Below are 19460 nucleotides of genomic sequence, written 5' to 3'. Positions count from 1 at the left end.
CATCGATAGATCTCGAGAGCGCCGAAAGTCCAGTCGTTCGAAAACACAACCGCGTTCGACTTCCTCGTCGTGTTTCTTCGTCTATCAATAAGGAAATACTATCCTTATCGTTATCGTCGCCGTTGATTGAAGAATAAACTTTTTTGTATATGTAAATATATACAACAAAAACAAATCTTCCAATTGTGCACTGAGTATAACAATATTGAAAGAGAGAAAGAGAGAGAGAGAAGGAGAGAAAAAAAAATAAATCGAATAAAAATTCGAATCGAAGTGAGATAGTTCTTTTTTTTGCGATAGTGTGAATCATCGAACGAAATTCATTATTATGTTTTGTTTTATTATCGCGCAGGCCTGAGATAGAGATATTAAATCAGTTACGTAGGAGGAAAGGGAAGAGAAAATTAAAAAAAAATAGAAAAAAAAATAAAGAAAAGAAAAGAAAATAGTAAAAAGAAAAGAAAAGTACTTGGTTAAATTAATTGGACGAGATCCGCCCAGCGGAGAAAATGTCCGACGCGAGTGCGTGAAATCGTGAGAATAGAGAAGTTTCGATGGATCAGAGCATGATAGTGACGTCGTTGCCGCGAGGAGGATCTCTGTCGGAGATCAGTCGGAGACAACATACAACGATGAAGAACGAGTCCGATGGTAACGTTCATGTGCATGGACAAGAAACGTCGCAGTCCGTCGGGCAATCGAGTTCTACGTTGGTTGGTACGCGTACTAGTTTGGGATTACACGGGAATCTATCGCAGAATCAAAATATGGATCAACTTATGTGCAATCCTTCGAGCACGGAGGTGGCACGTAAGCCAGGTGCACGTCGTCAAGAGAAACCACCATATTCCTACATAGCCCTTATAGTGATGGCGATACAATCGAGCCCAGGAAAGAGACTGACCCTCTCAGAAATTTATTCCTTCCTTCAACAACGTTTTCCATTCTTTCGTGGCGCTTATCAAGGCTGGAAAAATTCTGTTCGTCATAATTTAAGCTTGAACGAGTGTTTCATCAAATTACCAAAGGGTCTTGGTAGACCCGGAAAGGGTCATTATTGGACGATAGATCCCTCGACTGAGTATATGTTCGAGGAGGGTAGCTTTCGTCGTCGGCCACGAGGTTTCCGTCGCAAGTGTCAAGCTCTTAAACCCCAATACCCACAGTATTTCTCTGCCAGCGGACCTGTAGGGGTTCAGGCTGGTTACGATAATCTAACGGCGTCCGGTGGCATGGAATACGCGAACGGTTATCAAAATCAATATCAGAATTATCAGGAGTACGCTATGTATGGACCTGCGGCAGCAGTTTCCGCGGATTGGACCTATCCTGAGCCGAGTTATAAGACACCTCCTATAGCCGAGGTCACTTATAAGACAACCGAGGTCACTTATAAAACCGGCGAACCTTCGTCAGTTTATCGTAACGGCGAATTAGTTACGTTTAAGAGCGAACCCGGTTATGGCGTTGGAAGAAATCAGGATCAACTGAGTTCCGTTGCAGCTTACAGACCCATTGACGGATTTCAGCTGAAAGATCATCATCCGCAACATCATCAGGAAACAATATACAAGGACAACGAGGGTATGATGATCTACAAGTGTGCGGGTAATCCCACCGTGAACGCTCAGCCTACTACCGGACAAGACTATTACGTGGGTTACGGTGCTATTGGTGTCAACAATGCAGGCGTTGCAGCCACGGCTAACGTCAACGTCAATCTCGCCATGCAGGCGGTTCATGATCAAAACGGGAACGGTAGTCCCGCTGGAAACGTAGCTTCGCCGCACAGCTCTTGTCAGACACCTGTCACCGATCACGGTGAGTTTCAATTTTCCCGCCATTTTTAAATTCCCACAATTTTTCAAATACCTCGTCTTAAAGCGAGAATACGAACGTTATAAAATAAACACAATACGATTAGATTTCATCTGATATATTTTCTGACTTATGTTTCTAAGAAAAAGACGGAAAACAAAATAACAAATTTTTTAACGATATTAATTCGAGCTTTTCACTTACTTTTGGTTTTCTTTTAATCTATAATTCAAATTTCGCTTGTATTATTCGATAGAAATTTTATTCCTTTTTAACTGCAACTCGATGAAATGCAAAGTGATCTGCCATAATATTGACAAAGAATCAACGCTCGTTCCTCGATACGATTTAGCGAATTAGTGAAACAAAATCATTCATAATAAGACAATACTCCACATAACTTATCTACTTATTTACTTATTAATATATCGAATATCTTGACAATTTTTGGGACGAAATAAATCGATGAGTTGAAATAAAACAATAAAACGTTAACAACGTCGATGAAAAAAATAACCACTTCTATTTATTCATTTCTAATTTGAAGAAATTCAATGAATGATCCCGACTTTCTTCGTTTTCTTACATTGACACGGTTTTTCTGTTTGAATCCGGCATGATGTTGAAAAAAATTTTGTCGAGGAATATCAATTGACACAATAACATTAATAGACATCGATAGGACCAAGCTCGGCATCAGTTGCAAAATCATTTGATTGCATGAAGCATTGTGTGATTCGACATGAAATGTGAATAAAACGTTATTGATCTTGCATAAAACACAAACGATTAATTCTCGAATCCTAATTGAGATACTTTTACATAGTATCGCCGGTCGCTGGTTGCGAACAAGTACATGTTCAAACTTCTTTTGAATTATTGTAAATCGCGAGGAAAACATTAGCTCGTGGCGATCGTGTTGTCGTTTTGGGGCCATCTGGAAGACCGGAGACAGTTTACGAGCTCATGGCCGCGCCCGGCGCCAGAATCCGTAATACGAGACTCAAGAACGCGTCTTTTAACGCATACCTACCTACCTCGGACCATTCTGGGATTCACGAGCCATCGAGTCTGCTCGAGCATGTCTATCTTCCCTTCGAGACACCCTTACCTTCCCTTTAACCTTTTACGATAATTTATTCGACTATGTTGAAAAAATAAAGGGCACGATTTAAAGTAGAAAGTTAATCAAAAAAGAAAGAAAAACGGAGGAAAAAAGGAAACTAGAAGATTGGACGATAAATTAGAAACTATTTTGAAAAAAGAAAAATTATTAATGAATAAATAAGAGAAAATAAATGAGATTGATATGAAAATTTATAATATACATCGGAAGGATTAACACGTTGTCCTCGTGGTACTTCTCGTTTGATTCGTATTTTATCGAATCGAATGGCTCTTTATAAGGATCGGCTATCGGTTAGGTCTGTTATATTTTTCAAATATACGTGAAAAGAAACGAATCACTTTATCCCTTATCAATTATAGATTATCTATATAATTATTTGAATATTCAGAGAATATCTAAAAACAATTATAATGCGATGTGCCATTGATCAAAGAACCGAAAAAAATAGATTAGATTAAAAAATAGAAAGTAAGAAAGTATATTAGATGTTTAAGTAAAAAAACGAAATACAAAAATTTTCCTTAGATTCTATACAATTGTTGTCAAATCCTTTATAGAAGGAATTGTTCGAAGCCATATTCGAATAATATACCGCAACTATATTCATTTGAAATTTTTACGTATTGCACGTTGTATCGAAATTTCGATTGATTAATTAATTATTCGACAATTATCTTCATCGCTCATCGACTAATTCATGACGCACTCATAGATACCAATCATTTGCCGATTCTCCGGAAAGGATTAAAAATGAAAGTGAAAGGAAGGAGAGAATTAAAGATTGACATTCGGTGAAAAGCGTCACAGAATCGTAAGAGTTGACAGGACCTATTAGCCGAGATGACGCTTTGCCGTCACACGCCCAGATGCAGCCCGTAACTCGTAAGATAGTAATTCTTCGCTTGTAAGCTAACACGTGTAACGTCGGAACTCGCGACACGCCCTCCACCTCGCATTTGCTTCCTTCTATGACACCCCGTGGAAATATCAATTTCTTGTGTCTCTTCAGGGGGAAAAGAAATACTTCTGACATTGTAAAACAGTTCAAACTTCTGACATTGTTCACAATATTCATATATTCAATAATATAATACTTAAATGAAAAATCTATTTCTTAGCGTATGTCGTAATTTAAAATTTATTACAAATTTGTGAAAATGTATTATATAAAATAAGCAATTTAAATTATTAATATAATTTACTAATATTATTACTAATAAATTACTAATATAATTTAAAATTTATTACAAATTTGTAAAAAAATATTGTATACATATATACACATCTTTTTTACGAATATATATATATATATATATATATATATATATATATATATATATATATAAGTAATCAAAATAGATTTTATATCACGAACGCTTTGTGTACTTAAGTTTGAAGATAACTTACCATATTAATAATAATTGTTTTCGTTTGGCGATTAAAATACGATAAATAAAAAACGAAAATTAATATCCACTCGTCGTTTTAATGCATAATACAAAACGATAAGCCAAAACAAAAAAAAAAAAGAAAGGAAAATCTCATGAATTTCCACCACTACGAATCCGTAAGACGCGTAAACTTTTTGCCACGTGCAATTAGTAGAGTCGCGTGCTGCTTGTATGTAAGAGCAAGAGAATGAGAGAGAGAAAGAGAGAGAGAGAGAGCCTCAAATCGTGGCCACGCTTGTAAACATTTACAAAGCGCGATAAACAAGACGTTACTCTAATATACGTTCCACTTACGAGAAACGAAGTAGTAGCCGAAGGCAGTATTCGTGTAAACGGCTTTTTAACTCGTCAAAGAGTAAGGTCGAGAGAGTAGGGAGTTAAAATTTAATGATACTTCAGATCGGTAGGATCGAAACAAACAAAGGGTGAGCGTAATCGTCCGATTATACAATCTTTTGCGTCATACTTATGAACATAAGGATCGGTGGATGTATTGTTCTCATTCAGATTCATCATTTCTCTCTCTCTCTCTCTCTCTCTTTCTCTTCCTCTTTCTATCTCTATCTCTGTCCCTCTTGCTTATGTGATAAGTGCAATCTATTCCTCCTCTATCTTGATATCCTGTAAATCGTCGACAGTGTGTAAACTCGCCACCCACGCATTTACCACCCTTCTATCTTATCCCTACTTCACCCTAAAGCTATATCCTCCCATCTCATTTCCGTCAGTCACCGAAGTGTAAACGAGATCAATCTGCAGCCAGGGATGTTTTCTTTTGTTTTTTCTTTTTTCTTTTTCTTCTTCTTTTAATTTTTTTTCTTTTTCCTTTTCTTTTCTCTTCCTCTTCCCCTTGCTTTTCCCTCACCCCCTGTTCTTCCTCTTCTTCTTCTTATTCTTCAACTTCTTCCCCGGTCTTGGTATATTTCTGGCTGCATCTTCTCTCTCTCTCTCTCTCTCTCTCTCTCTCTTTCTCTCTCTCTCGGTCTCTCTCTACTCTCGACATTATTCTCGTTGTGTTACCACGAATACCGTGCCGGTATTCGAGCAGAAACAGGCTACTGTATCCGTCTTTTACAACAGCACTGTTTCTCGATCGCCTTCGACGCGTACGTAAAAAAAAAATTGGCGACGAGCACGTTGGTCCACGGCCAGAGAGACTCGAGCAGCCTTCTTCGCAGAGAGTTAAAGAGAGAAAGAGAGTGAATGAGAGTGAGAGTGAGTGAATAAGAGTGAGAGTGAAAGAGAGAGAGAGATAGAGAGAGAGAGAGAGAGATGGAGAGAGAGAGAGAGAGAGAGAAATAGAGAGAGGGAGAAAGAAAGAGTGATTTTCACCGTGCCATCGAAAGACCACACACGACGCCGTTTTGAAGCTTATGCTAGAGTTGATGCTACTCTTCTGATGGTATCTTCTGCTATAGAGACTCGAAGATAAGACGTGTATCGTCCTTAACCCTTTCAAAGTGTTCGATACTCGGCTCCGATTGTTTTCTAAGGTTTTTTATGCAACCCGAATTATTTTGCATTTATTCAAGAGATATATGTAAAATAGATAATGCTAATCATTATTATGCATTGTTATATAGATAATGTTAGTAATTTAGATGAACGATTTATAATAATGAATGTCTTCTCGCGAAGACAATTGGAACGTGTACAGTTATTAAAATAATAATTTTAATTGTCTATCAGTATTATCTAATACAGTATTTGGTGTGTAATATTCTTTTTATTTATTTATATTCTTCTTCTTTTTTTTTTTTTAATAGTTTACGAAGAGCAGATACAGACACAATGAATCAAAAAAAGAATATATATAGTGAAGCTATGTAAACAAATTTATTTGTGGAAAACGATATTATACGATAGTTATATGAATCATGATATTTGTTGTTGCGAGTTATTATTAAAAAAGGTTTGAAAAATACTTATTAAATGTACGAATTTTATCGTGTAATCAGGAAAAATGACTTAAATAAATATCTCGTCTTTTCACATATTATATTAACGTTCGAGCTCTACGATAGGTATATCAGTCTCGTTTCTTCCAGAATTTGCGTGTATTTCGTTTTTCTTTTTTTGCTTTGTTTTTTTTTTTTTTTTTTTTTTTTTAACGAAGAAATAAAAGGAGGGCAAAATCGAGCGAAAAAGAACGAGAGAACGAAGAAGCAGCGAGCTCGAGACACGAGTGAAGTGGTCACTTGAGGCTTGAGACTACTTGAGAGCTGCCGGGATTTATCGTACCTATACAAGAACCGACCGATTTCTATCGTTGGAGAGAACTTTTTCTTCTTTTCCTTGGATTTGTTCTTCCTTGCATCTTCGTAGCGTCATGTGTGGTCTCAAACTACGAAAAATATATCGAATTTTTTTCTTGTAACAATGCATTATCAAATTTATCGTTCACATATATACTTATCGAATGATAACAATTCGTAGGACGTTCGGTACAAATTAAAAAGAAAAAAGAACATGAAATAATATTTCGTTATTGGAATGATTAGAATCGTTGAAATGTTAAGCAAAAAAGTCATGTTAAAAAGTGGTATTCTTTTGAGAATAATTCATGCATAAAAATAAAAGTTTATTACTTAGTATCTAGGTGAATCTCTTTAGCAATTATCTATTCCCAATGAGTTGGTAATATAATTTGATTTTAATATCTTCAAAAAATCGTTTTTCATGTCTGTTACAGGATTGAAAATGCAATGCTCGAACTCAAGTTCAAATAGTTCTGGAGGTAGCATAATCGATAGAAAGCCTTCGTACTTCGGTCATCCAACGGGTACTGTGAGCTTGAGTTCATTGAGTTCTTTGAGTTCTTTGAACTTAAGTAACATCGGTAGTCTGAGCATAACGAATGTGCCAAACGTAGCCGTTTCTTCGAGCCTCCATCATGCCAACACACCGCCTCCGCCGCCGCCGCCACCGCCGCCGACGACGACGACGCCAACGACGACGCCGACGACGCCGACATCGACGATGTATTACGATCAGATAAAGTACAATATGTGAAAAAGTGACAAAGTTAGACTTTTGAGAAAGGAAAAGGCAAAACAAAAAGAAAAAAACAAAAGAAAGGGAGAAAAACTTTACGTCCAAAATCATCTAAAGAAAATTATCTTAGCTCGTTGATAACGATGATAACGATAATGATGATGATGTTGATGATGATAACGACGAATGATGACGACGATCATGATCGTCTCAACACGACGACATACTTCTTCAATTTGACTTTGACGATTGTCCGCCTAGAGGTATTATAATATGTATATGTATTTATGATTTATCATTAAATACCGTTGTTAATTTAAGGATAAACGTTGTCGAGCGAAATCTGTAGAATTTAAATATCTCATTCATTGAAAAAAAAAAAAAACAAGGGGAATGGAGGAAAGAAGAAAGCAAAGGGGGGGGGGGAAGAAAATGAAAAAAAAGAAAAAAGGGAAAAAAAAGAAAATAACAAAAACAAACTGGAGTATTGTTCGTTTATTGATCATATGACGTCAGCCGGTATCCCAGTAAATTCTATAAGCGCGGATGACGTACTTACTTATTCGCCCCCTTCGAACGCGGTGATCGAGTGTGAATATCCGAGAGAACGACGTCAGGACTCGTTGGTTTTGTGGCAACGATAAGAACTCGACAGAGATTGGGAGTTAATTACGCGGTAAGACATTGGATAGGAAAAATGGATAATGCGATTCCGCGTAAGACAAGAGGTGAAGTCAAGACGTACGCTTCGTCTGAAAAACCATGGTGACTCTCTATATTTTTTTTTCTTTTCTATTGTTTTCTTTTCTTTTTTTTTTATTATTGATGACACAAAATATTGATTATACGAAATTAATGTCATGTCGAAATTAAAGATCAATCGAATATTGCAAATATAAAATATAGTTGTGATTCATTAGCACGATCGCTTGTTGATAATTTTCATTTTAACTAGATAAATTGGATTTCTTAATTAAATATTTCTTTTCTTTTTTTCTCTCGTTTTATTACAATCCTCATATTGGGTCCTCAGATAAAGTTCGAGATATTTGAAATGTTATATAATTAATAGATAACAAATAATCTCTCTCTTCCTCTCTTTCTCTCTAATTTTATTAGATAACATAATTTCTTTCAATAATAACTATTAAATATATCTGTTATCTCGAATAATCTAATTTGCTGAAAATCAAGTCACGTGAATAGCTAAAGTGTCTAAGTGATATGATAGCTAATATAAATTACGTTTATGGGTAGGTATGTTATAATCTAGTAGAACTGGCCTTCTATATACAACATATAATGAATATCTTATCTCTTTTGTAGTATATACATTGATTTATTTCTTTCGATTATATTTTATATATATAATTTTTTCCCTGAGCTTTTAAATAAGTTTATAGCTAAAAATATTTTCCCATATTTAGAACGATCGAAAAGTCATACAGTTCTCTTAAGTAAATTTAAGTTTTATCAAAAAAAAAAAAAAAAAAAAAAAAAGTTCGATCGTGCCTATTCTACTACATTTTCCTTATTACATAAATCTTCTTTACACATCTTTCATGTTCCCACGCGCTAACTTTTTCATTGAATATTTTTAAAAAGAAAGAGGAAAAGAAGGAAAGAGAAAAAAGGAAGAAGAAGAAAATACTTGAAGTAGAGAACCATATAACAGCTCACACACTAAAGATAATGGGAACGTAAGCGATAGCAACATGTTGCTGGCAGTCTTCATCGGGACGGTTTGTCTCGTCCAACCTAGTCATAAAAATGAGGATGGTATATATCGTCGGGTCTTTTCCAAAATAAAAAATCAGAAGTTTGCTACCTATTCAAGTAATATGGACTCCCTTTCGAATATCGCGTTACCATGTGTTCAAACACCCTTTTTGCCTTCCGAAATGCACGTTCTTACGAATCATGTGAGCGTGCGGCCCTTTTTGTTTCGCAGAAACGCGGCTTGATAATCGATATCGTCACCGTCCAAAAATAACGTTGACATCTGATCTTAATTTCGTTATCGCGACCGAGAGGAACACCAAGTTAGATTAATCGGATTGGTCATCCTGTAACCGATAAAAAGCAAAAAAAAAGAAAAAAGAAAAAGAAACATTATCATGTTAGCGGTTAGTTTGACTCTCTCATTGTTCTTTTCAGCTTATGAGTGGAAATCCGGATAATACAATGTAAGTATGTAGGTATGTAGATAGGATTATCTATGGAATAAATATTTATTACCGTCAATAAATAAACATATATACATATATATACATATATGTATATATATATATATATACATATATATATATGTATATATATGTGTATATATATATATACGTATATCAATAAAGAAACAATTATATTAATTGCTTAATAACTGACAATTAGAATTTTAATATAATATAATAAACAAATTAGGTATAGATGGTATAGAAATGATTATTAATTTGCAATACAGTGGTATATATTAAATTTCGGTAATGTGCTATATCGCATTCGTTACTGAAATATCAAAATAATTTTATTTTATTAGCTTTAATAAAGATAAAAGTTACTTAAAATGATTTTCTATATGTAAAGGTAGAAGACTGATTTTAATGAAGAATTATCGTCGATAATTCTTTTCTATAAAAATTAATCAAACGAATTTTATCTTATGACTATCTCAAAGGATTCATTTTTTTTACATTTATTTAATACGCAATGACCTCGAAATTATTGAAAAAAGGTGAGTACGTGGCCTGTTAGATGCGAAAGAAAAAAGATCGTCCACCGATCACTTTTTTCATCGAATCGAGTTAGGAAACTAAGTGGAACGATTGCTTATACTATAAATTAGAGAACGTTCGCAATGTGTATGATGAAGAGAACATATATGGTGTCGGCTTACAAGAAACAGATTCGCAACCGACATTAATTTCGAGATGAGATTTTTCTTCTTGATCAGCTAGGCACAAAGAGACGAGTGATATAATCGTATTTCCCCTTTAAATTTTTCATTCGGAAAATTTGTTATATAAAGATCAAACAAAACTAACTCGTATCCAACGGCTGTTTTTACAATAACTTTATATAAATATATATATATATATATATATATTTTATTTACATAAAACTTGATACATATCTTATAGATATATGTTTGTCAATAGTTATTACTAATATGATAGTCTTACAATTAATATACGTAGATAGATATCTAGTTTCATTGCACTTTTCTTTCGAGGATTATACACTTCCAATCCATTGAGATTTTCTTTTATTCTTGTATATATTATTTTATCTAATTATAATTAAGATATGCACTCTCACTTTTTTCTAATAATTTGAAAGTTGCTTCCTCATCAAGAAAAAATTGTGATGCGTCGTTCTAAAATATTTAATGGTAATAAAATGACAATCAAATTAATAGAAAATTAAAAGGATAGATAATATCAAAATTAAATAAAAATTATCTAATATGATAAATTAAATTATAATGACGACTTACACAATTTTGTATTTTAATAATTGTATAAGTTGATGCATGTGAAATACTTGTGATCGGTTAACAGTTATCAATGTAAAATTTTCAACCCATGCATATAAAAGATCGATATTATTTGAAGAAGAACAAAATAGTATATATGTATCGAAAGGAGAACGAATTAATATTTAATTACAATAAGTTAGAGATTAAGAAAGATACCATTCTTAAAATTAATATCTTGGAGATATTTTAATTTTAATTTCTTTGTTATATATGAGGAGCCTTTCGTTCGTAAAGTTGATTAATTCCATAAAAACAAAAACTAAAAATAAAAATAATTGATAAAGTTATAGATCTACATTGTGCATTATTTGTTATTCAACTGTCATAAAAATTTTAATTATGTAACGACGTTAAATGTAATTATGAAGAAAATATATTTTAAGTAAAAAAAGTTACGCATCGATCAATCGGCTCATGTAATTTCACGTTGCTAAAAAATTAAAAACGTCACGTCAATAGTATTGATGATATGCTAAGGTAAAAAGGTCAAAAGGAATTTTTTCAAAACAAAGAGTAGGATTCCTAAAAAAAAAAAAAAAAGAAACATTGAGAAACTTTTTGACGTAAATGAAAATAAAAAATAATATCGGATACGAACTAAAAGTTTAATAATACATCCTACTTATGTATCCTTCGATCAGTGAACAAGAGAGCTAGCAGAGATTTCTTTTTTTTTTCGTACGACGATATTCGATTTAATGCAACTCCTTCCTTGTAAGCCGTCGTTCGAAATGCACGACCGACCATACAACGCGTTATGTGCACGAGGTGCAAGAGAAGTCACTCAATGAGCCTGACGACAGCTACATCACTGTCTTTAAGTGGGCTTCTTTCAGATCGGATAGAATAGGAGAGGACAGAATAGGAGGTTGGTCGGATTGGATCGGATTTTTGCTCGTCGATTTCCAAAGAAACAAAAATGCGAGACGTGAACTTTTATTTCATGGGCTTTCTTTTTCTTTTTCTACGAAAACGCAATTTCGAGAAAAGTATGAAAAGCAGAACCGATAACGTCGATATATTTCTAGGAAGTTCCGTTGGGTGAATTTTTAAAATAGCTGACTTCCAAAGAGTCTGTTAGATGACTGCATTATTTCAAGGTGTTTTCGCAGCGGCATACGTGAGAGAGGACGATGTATGGTTGAAGAAGAAGAAGAGGGAAAAAACAGAGAGAAAGAGAGGAATAGAGAGAGAGAGAGAGAGAGAGAGAGAGAGAGAGAGAGAAAGAGAGAGAGAAAGAGATGTGAGGAGATTAGTTGATGAGAAAGAGAGAGAGAGAGAGATCGCTCTAAAATAATAAACTGATCTCGATGATGTGGTACTCTTAGACGAAATCAAATTACATCCTTCATGTGATTTACATTATACAGGCACGCAGTTTTAAAAAAAAAGTAATTTTAAGTTCATCGACTTGTTATAAAAGTTAGTTAGCAAAATAAAAAAAAAGTAACGAAAGTCCTTTTATTTAAGTTCCTTGTATGATAACATGTACGTATGCGAATGTAACACATAATCCTTCGATAAAAATTACATCGATATCAACTGGAAATTATATTAAAGGTAAGTACTCTCCTTGGACATGATTGGTCCGCATTGCGCATGTGCACGAAAAGCGCCGTGCGGACATTATTAACGAATCGTTTTAGCGGTAGCGATAAATCCGTGCTTTTCATTACTAATTTTTGTCAAAAGAATCTTTTTACTGTTACGTTGATATTTGCTAATGGAGCAAATACTATTGAAGCTTCTCGTAGCCGATAATGCTACTATACAAGAGGTATGAATATATCAATTGACAAGATGTCAATTAATTTTAATATATCTAAAAACACTGTAAAAACACGTGTTAATTTCTAAGTATGGTAATTTTCTAAGATTTATCATATATTGATATTAATTATTTGTTTTAAAACACATTTTTCTTCTTATATAAAAAAAATTTTGCTAGGTGAAAGTTGTATGATTTCATTAGAAAAAAAATTGAATGTACTTAACCTTTTCTTTCTAGTAACTATAAATTATATATCTTAATAAGTATCTATGTAAGTATTCTTGTAAAGTATTTCCTGAAATTGAAAATAATTGTATTCGGAAAAGGTTATATAACCTATAAGTCATCCTAAGGAATACTGGTAACATAAAGTATCTATTTCATGTACCTTAAATTTCTTATATATAGGGCACTGCAGAACTTCGAAAAGCATTCAAGAAACCTGAAAGTACACCTGCTTTATGCCAACTCGTTGTATCTTCTGCAAACCCACAAGTATGTAATATTGTATTTTTGTTTATCTTAAGTATATTAGCATATTCATTGGAGTTGACAAATATTATATACAACAAATATCTTTAGATCAGGCAATATGCAGCAGTTTTACTTCGAAAGCGTTATAACAAAGGAAAACATTGGACAGAATTACCAGAGAATATACGTACTGATTTCAAAGGAATGATTCTACCAGTAAGTATATATCGTTATTTTTAATTAAAAATTATATTCCATATTTAATCAAGTTAATGGAATATTTGTTCAATTCTCGATTACTCTTTTACTTAGGCACTATGTAATGAACCAGAAAAATTCGTAAAAAATGCTATAGTTCAATTGATAGGTATTATAGTTAAACATGAACTACCTAATAACGATTGGCCAGAAGTTTTGCGGTTTGTACAGCAATTAGTTACAAGTGAGAATTCATTTGACAAAGAGGTAATTATCATTTTCTTGGTGTTTAATGAACTTAGTGTTTAATAAACTTGTTTTATTGATAAAAGACATTTAATTATAGTTAGGTATGTATACATTGGCAACTATGACAGAGATAGCACCAAGTGCATATTTCGTTTATGCAGAATCAGTTGTCATTCTTCTTTCTCAAACGCTAAGTAATCTTCAAGATTTAGGAAATCCTATTGCATACTATGTCATACAAACATTACAAAATTTAATTCCTTTGGTTGAAGGTAATCAGAATGTACGTACAAAATAGATTATTTTATATATGTTATTTTATACATTATTATTATTATTACATAGACATTCGAATCTGTAACCATAGATGATAATTGTGCTTTTAGATGATAAATGCCTATCAACGTATGATGCCACAGGTAATGGCAACGATACAAGCATTAGCAGCAGTTGACGAAGATAAAGCTACGACATGTTTTGAATTATTAGATGAGTTATGCGAAAATGAAATTAGCGTAATAGCACCACATGTAAAGCCACTTATTAATATGTGCCTCGCTATTGCCAGTAATAAATCTTCATCGGACCCTCTTCGAGTTAAAGCAATCAGCTTTATTGGCTGGCTTGCAAGAACTAAAAAAAAGGCCCTTGTTAAACACAAATTGGTCGAACCAATTATTGGTAGGAACGGATCCATATATATATATATATATATATATATATATATATATATATATATATATATATCCAACTTTTTCCTTTTATATCATAGACTAATACATTTATTTATAGATACATTGTTTACACTTATGTCATCTCGTCCTGATGATGATAACGAGGAAGTCTACTTCAGCGGAGAAAATGAAGATAATACACCTATTACTTGTGCAACTCAAACATTAGATACATTAGCATTGCATTTGCCTCCTGAAAAACTAATTCCACATTTGGTATGGATATGCAATTATTTAATACAAAATCTTAATACAAGTATAAAGATTACAAATAAAAATGTTCCTATTTTTCTTCTCTTATAGTTGAAACACATTGAACCAAGTCTTCAAGGCTCTGATATTTATGCAAAAAAATCATCACATTTAGTTATGGCGGTACTTGCTGAAGGTTGTTCCGAGCATATTCGTACCAAGTATTTAGAATCTTTTTTGCGTTGCATTTGTCAAGGAATAACCGATCCTGCACCTGTCGTACGAAATGCTGCTCTTTTTGCTCTCGGACAATTTTCCGAACATTTACAACCAGATATATCCCAGTATTCATCTGAACTATTACCTGTGTTGTTCGAATATTTTGGTCAAGTATGTTCCCTCATCAGACAAGAGAAAAAAGAACCGCCGTCGATCGATCGAATGTTTTACGCTCTTGAAATGTTCTGTGAAAATTTAAATGAAAGTTTGTTACCATATTTACCTACTTTGATGGAAAGACTTTTTGAAATTTTAAGCGCAGAAACTTCGGTTCACGTAAAAGAATTATCACTTAGTGCCATTGGCTCAGCAGCCTATGCTAGTAAGGAACACATGTTGCCTTATTTTGAAAAAATTATTTCTATTCTTAATGGTTACCTTACGGAAAAACAAACAAACGAAACTATGTGTCTTCAAATTCAAGCTGTTGGTTGGTTTAAAAGTCATATTACGTAAAGCTTTATGATGTATGATATCAAATTATTGCAGATATTATAATATAATATGTAGCACGTATTATTTAAATTACAGATACTCTTGGAGTAATTGCTAGAACGATAGGGGATGAGCATTTTGCACCTCTCGCTACTAGATCTCTTGAATTTGGATTGAAATTATTGAAGGAAACCGAAGATCCAGATTTGCGAAAATCCATTTACGGCTTATTTGCTTCGATTAGTACAGTTATGAAGAAAGAAATAGCTATGGCATTGCCTCAAATTGTCGAATATGCAATAAACAGTATACAAAGTTCTGAAGGTATAGTGGTAAGTATATTTTGATGTATGCATCAATGTTTAAATCTATCGTCAAGTATCGTATACTTTTCGCAGCCTCACTTTAAAGAAGATGAAACAACTGCTTTTCCGATATATGAGGATCTTAGCGATGAGAATGATGATGAAGAAGATATAGAAAACACGGACAATGAAGAAGATGGGGATGACGACGATGTGGCAGGTTATAGTGTAGAAAATGCTTATATTGAAGAAAAAGAAGAGGCAATCGTGGCACTCAAAGAGATTGCACAATATACGGAGTAAGATTTTGATACTTTATATTGATAAATTGCTTTGTAAACTTGCTTAATTCTTATATCTATTTAATAACTTAAATATATTATATATTATATTTGACAAATTTTGAAAAACGTGACATTTCAAGAGATTTTGAAATTTCTTTTGCTATAGGGAAGCATTTTTGCCATATCTTGAGAAATCATTCGAAGAGGTCTTTAAATTAATTAATTATCCTCAAGAAGATATTCGAAAGGCAGCTATAGAGGCTTTGTTGCAATTTTGTATTAACTTCTCCAAGATTAATTCTAATGAAGGCAGACAGTCACTATTTAAGGCTCTGTCAGTTTTTGTTCCAAAACTATCAGAATTGATAAGATTAGACGATGAGAGAACAGTAGCCATGTGTGGATTGGATGCATATTCGGAGCTGCTTAAAGAAATAAAATCTGATGTTGTTATTGGCGAAGGTCATAAATATGCTATTATGAATTGCATAACGGATATTATGTCAGGTATAGTGAATTTTATAAATGTAATGTCTTGTAATGTTGTCTTTAGAATTATAATGCGATGTCATTCTTATGATTTTTATTTTTAAAGGTAAGACTAAATGTCAAGATCAAGAAGAAGGAGAGGGCGTAGAGATCGAGGCAGAACAAGACGAACTGTTAGTCGAATGTGCAGGTGATGTACTTTCGAATCTTGGAAAAGCCATTTCTTCTGAAGACTTTGCTCTTTACTTTCAAGTAGTCTTACCAATGCTTATAGAAAGATCGGTGAGTCTCTGCTGCATGTTTTGTTATAATTTTTTATTAATTTTTAATACAATTTAATTTCTCTTTTTCTATAGAAAAAAAATAAATCCGATGCGCAAAGATCTTTTGCAGTTGGTATGATTTCCGAATGTTTTTCCGGACTTGAACATGCTGTAACCGCCTTTGTACCGCAACTTCTTCCTACATTCTTGAAGTTTACTAATGACTCTAATGCTGATGTTCGTAATAATGCAATATTTGGAATCGGTGAACTTGCCTTCCATGGTAAAGATGCTGTTTATTCGTATCCTTTTAATAAATTTTAATAAACTTCGTTCTTTACATTTTAACTACATTGTACCATTATATATTTGTATGTTTATATATATATATATATATATAATATTCCTTCATTATTAATATCATAGCCACTATCCTGACATTTTACAAGTGTTATCAAGTGCTATTGCTAAAGAGTCGCACGTAGGTGCTCGAGATAACGTTGTAGGTGCAATAGCACGATTGATTATTGTGAATTATGGAATTTTGCCATTGGACCAAGTTTTTCCGGTGTTCGTCAGTCAATTACCATTGAAAGAAGATTTTCAAGAAAATAAGGCTGTCTTTAGAAGTATTTTAACCTTATATCAGGCCGGTCATAATATATTACAACCTCACATGCGTCCGTTACTTCAAGTTGCAATCAGCGTGCTCCAAGAAGGAAAGACTACCGACGATGGTACATTTTAATAACTTATTATATTAATAAATAATAATTTATTAATATTATTATATAATAGTCATGCATACATATATATATATATATATATATATATATATATATATATTGATATGCATACATATATATATATATATATATATTGATATGCATACATATATATATATATATATATATATATATATATATATATATATATATATATATATATTGATAAATGGAATTCACATAACTCTAATATTATTACTTGTCATTAATCATTATCGTTATTTTTTCTTAAAACAGAAGCAAAAAGCCTTGTAATGGAATTTGTACGATCTGCCCAACGAGATTTCCCGAATGATTGGAATTCTGTCTACACCGAATTACCACCAGAGATAGCTACAAATATTCAACAGATGTTTTCCTAAGTTATATTTCAATTACATTCAAATCTTCACTTGATTAACATAAACTTAAGGCATTATGCACGAAATACACACTTTGTTTTCGCAAATTAGTATCGTTTTAAGACTTAGACGCAATGTTTACAAATCTCTTCAATTTACATTTACGATCATAGTGACTTAATCATCTTATAAATTTATTATTAGAACAATCGTAAAGCGAATATGGCCAGATTTTACAATAATAGTAATATAGCTTTTCTTTTTTCTTTCTTTTCTTTTTTTTTTTTTTTGCCCTTTTTTAAGTCCACTAGTTGCTATTGTATTGTCGATACAATATAGAAAATAACATTGAAATATTTTGTATCTTAAAGAGAAATATTATATTATATCTGTCAAATGAAATTTCGGCATCGAGTAACGTCGTTTATTTGTTTTTCTATCTTCCGAAGTAAAGGTGCTATTATTCTAAGATAAAATTTACATTATAAAATGAATCAAATGAAACAATTCAATAAACGTATATTGGAAGAGCAGGAACGTTAGAGGCGTTATTACGATAAATTTTGCATTATATTTGTCTATAATCAAAACGTATTCAATAAAGAGAGCAGTACTCTATAATGCATAAACGTATAAATACACACACATAGACAGACACACGTACACATAATACTCGTAAATGTATAATTCGACGAATAAAGACGTTAGATTGGGTGCTTGTTATAAATTTAATTGTCCGTTTTCATACAAGATTTCATAATGTTCTACTTGAAGAAATTATTCACACGATTACTTCAAAATGAATCATATTTGTATACGATTATCTATATATATATATATATATATATATATATATATATATATATATATATATATATATATATATTACACATATCTCCGTGGACATATACATACACGATTTTGAGATGCTATCGATTTTTTATCATCAGGGAAAGATAACCCGTTCTCCTATTCAGTTGATTCTTCCAAGTCATACCGAGATCATTCGCCTTTGACGTTAACGAAAAAGCTCATAAATAAGTGTTCGATATCGTGTGTTATTTGCGTACTTGTTAAATAAATTTCATCACAATTACGTCCATTAATCATACGAGTTTGCAGTGAAAGTAAATAAATGAAAAGAACATATATATGTTCGATCTTTAGATCGAGAACGAAAAGTATTGAAGGACGATCTGTATGTTAAAAAAGATTCCTATCTTACCGACAAGGATAATCGATCGTGTCGTATCGCGATGATCGAGAAAAAAATTTTCAAAGCATCGTTCTAAGAAATAATATATGACGTTCATCGTTTCTAGAGAAAGAGAGAGAGGACAAAATAAAAAGAAGAAAGAAATAATGAAAAACTTCATCATATCGTATCAATTGAATCGATATCGGTGCTGTTCGTCGATGAGATTAGTCATCGCATCGAGCAGCGCGTCCTTGAAAATTCCGGCATGACTCGAATGAAAAAGACGTCGCGTCGTAGGTGTATGTCGAGGACGATGGGAAATATAACGAGGAAAGGAAGGACAAGAAGCAACGTACGTTAGTCGATTTTTTTAAATTGAAGAGACCAAATTTTCCTTTCTTTTACGTTACTCAAATAATATTGCAAACATTTATATAATATATTTCGACGAAAATTACGTTCCGTTTACAAAAACAAAAAAAAAAGAAAAGAAAAGAAAATTATAAGAGAAATGTAATATCATATTTTGCGATTAATCT

General features: G+C 32.7%; 2 protein-coding genes across 2 annotated transcripts; both read left to right on the top strand.

The window, feature by feature from the left end:
- Nucleotides 1-360: 360 nt before the first annotated feature.
- LOC124432251 (forkhead box protein E1-like) lies at nt 361-8370 on the top strand. Its single transcript, XM_046981001.1, has 2 exons — nt 361-1821; nt 7091-8370. Exons 1-2 carry the CDS (start codon nt 555-557, stop codon nt 7408-7410), a joined length of 1587 nt encoding a protein of 528 aa, XP_046836957.1. The 5' UTR covers nt 361-554; the 3' UTR covers nt 7411-8370.
- A 4168-nt stretch (nt 8371-12538) lies between these two features.
- On the top strand, nt 12539-18450 carry LOC124432227 (importin-4-like). The gene is made up of 15 exons (XM_046980951.1): nt 12539-12701; nt 13104-13190; nt 13278-13385; nt 13482-13634; nt 13714-13899; nt 14003-14297; nt 14409-14566; nt 14654-15251; nt 15353-15588; nt 15655-15860; nt 16012-16352; nt 16441-16616; nt 16691-16899; nt 17024-17334; nt 17620-18450. The coding sequence occupies exons 1-15, from the start codon at nt 12648-12650 to the stop codon at nt 17742-17744; spliced, it is 3243 nt and encodes a 1080-aa protein (XP_046836907.1). The 5' UTR covers nt 12539-12647; the 3' UTR covers nt 17745-18450.
- The last annotated feature ends 1010 nt before the right edge of the window (nt 18451-19460 follow it).

This window comes from Vespa crabro, chromosome 24, assembly GCF_910589235.1.
Source record: "Vespa crabro chromosome 24, iyVesCrab1.2, whole genome shotgun sequence".
NCBI classification, from domain to species: Eukaryota; Metazoa; Arthropoda; class Insecta; order Hymenoptera; family Vespidae; genus Vespa; species Vespa crabro.
Note: the sequence above shows the minus strand (reverse complement) of the source record. Positions and strands in the feature narration are given on the sequence as shown.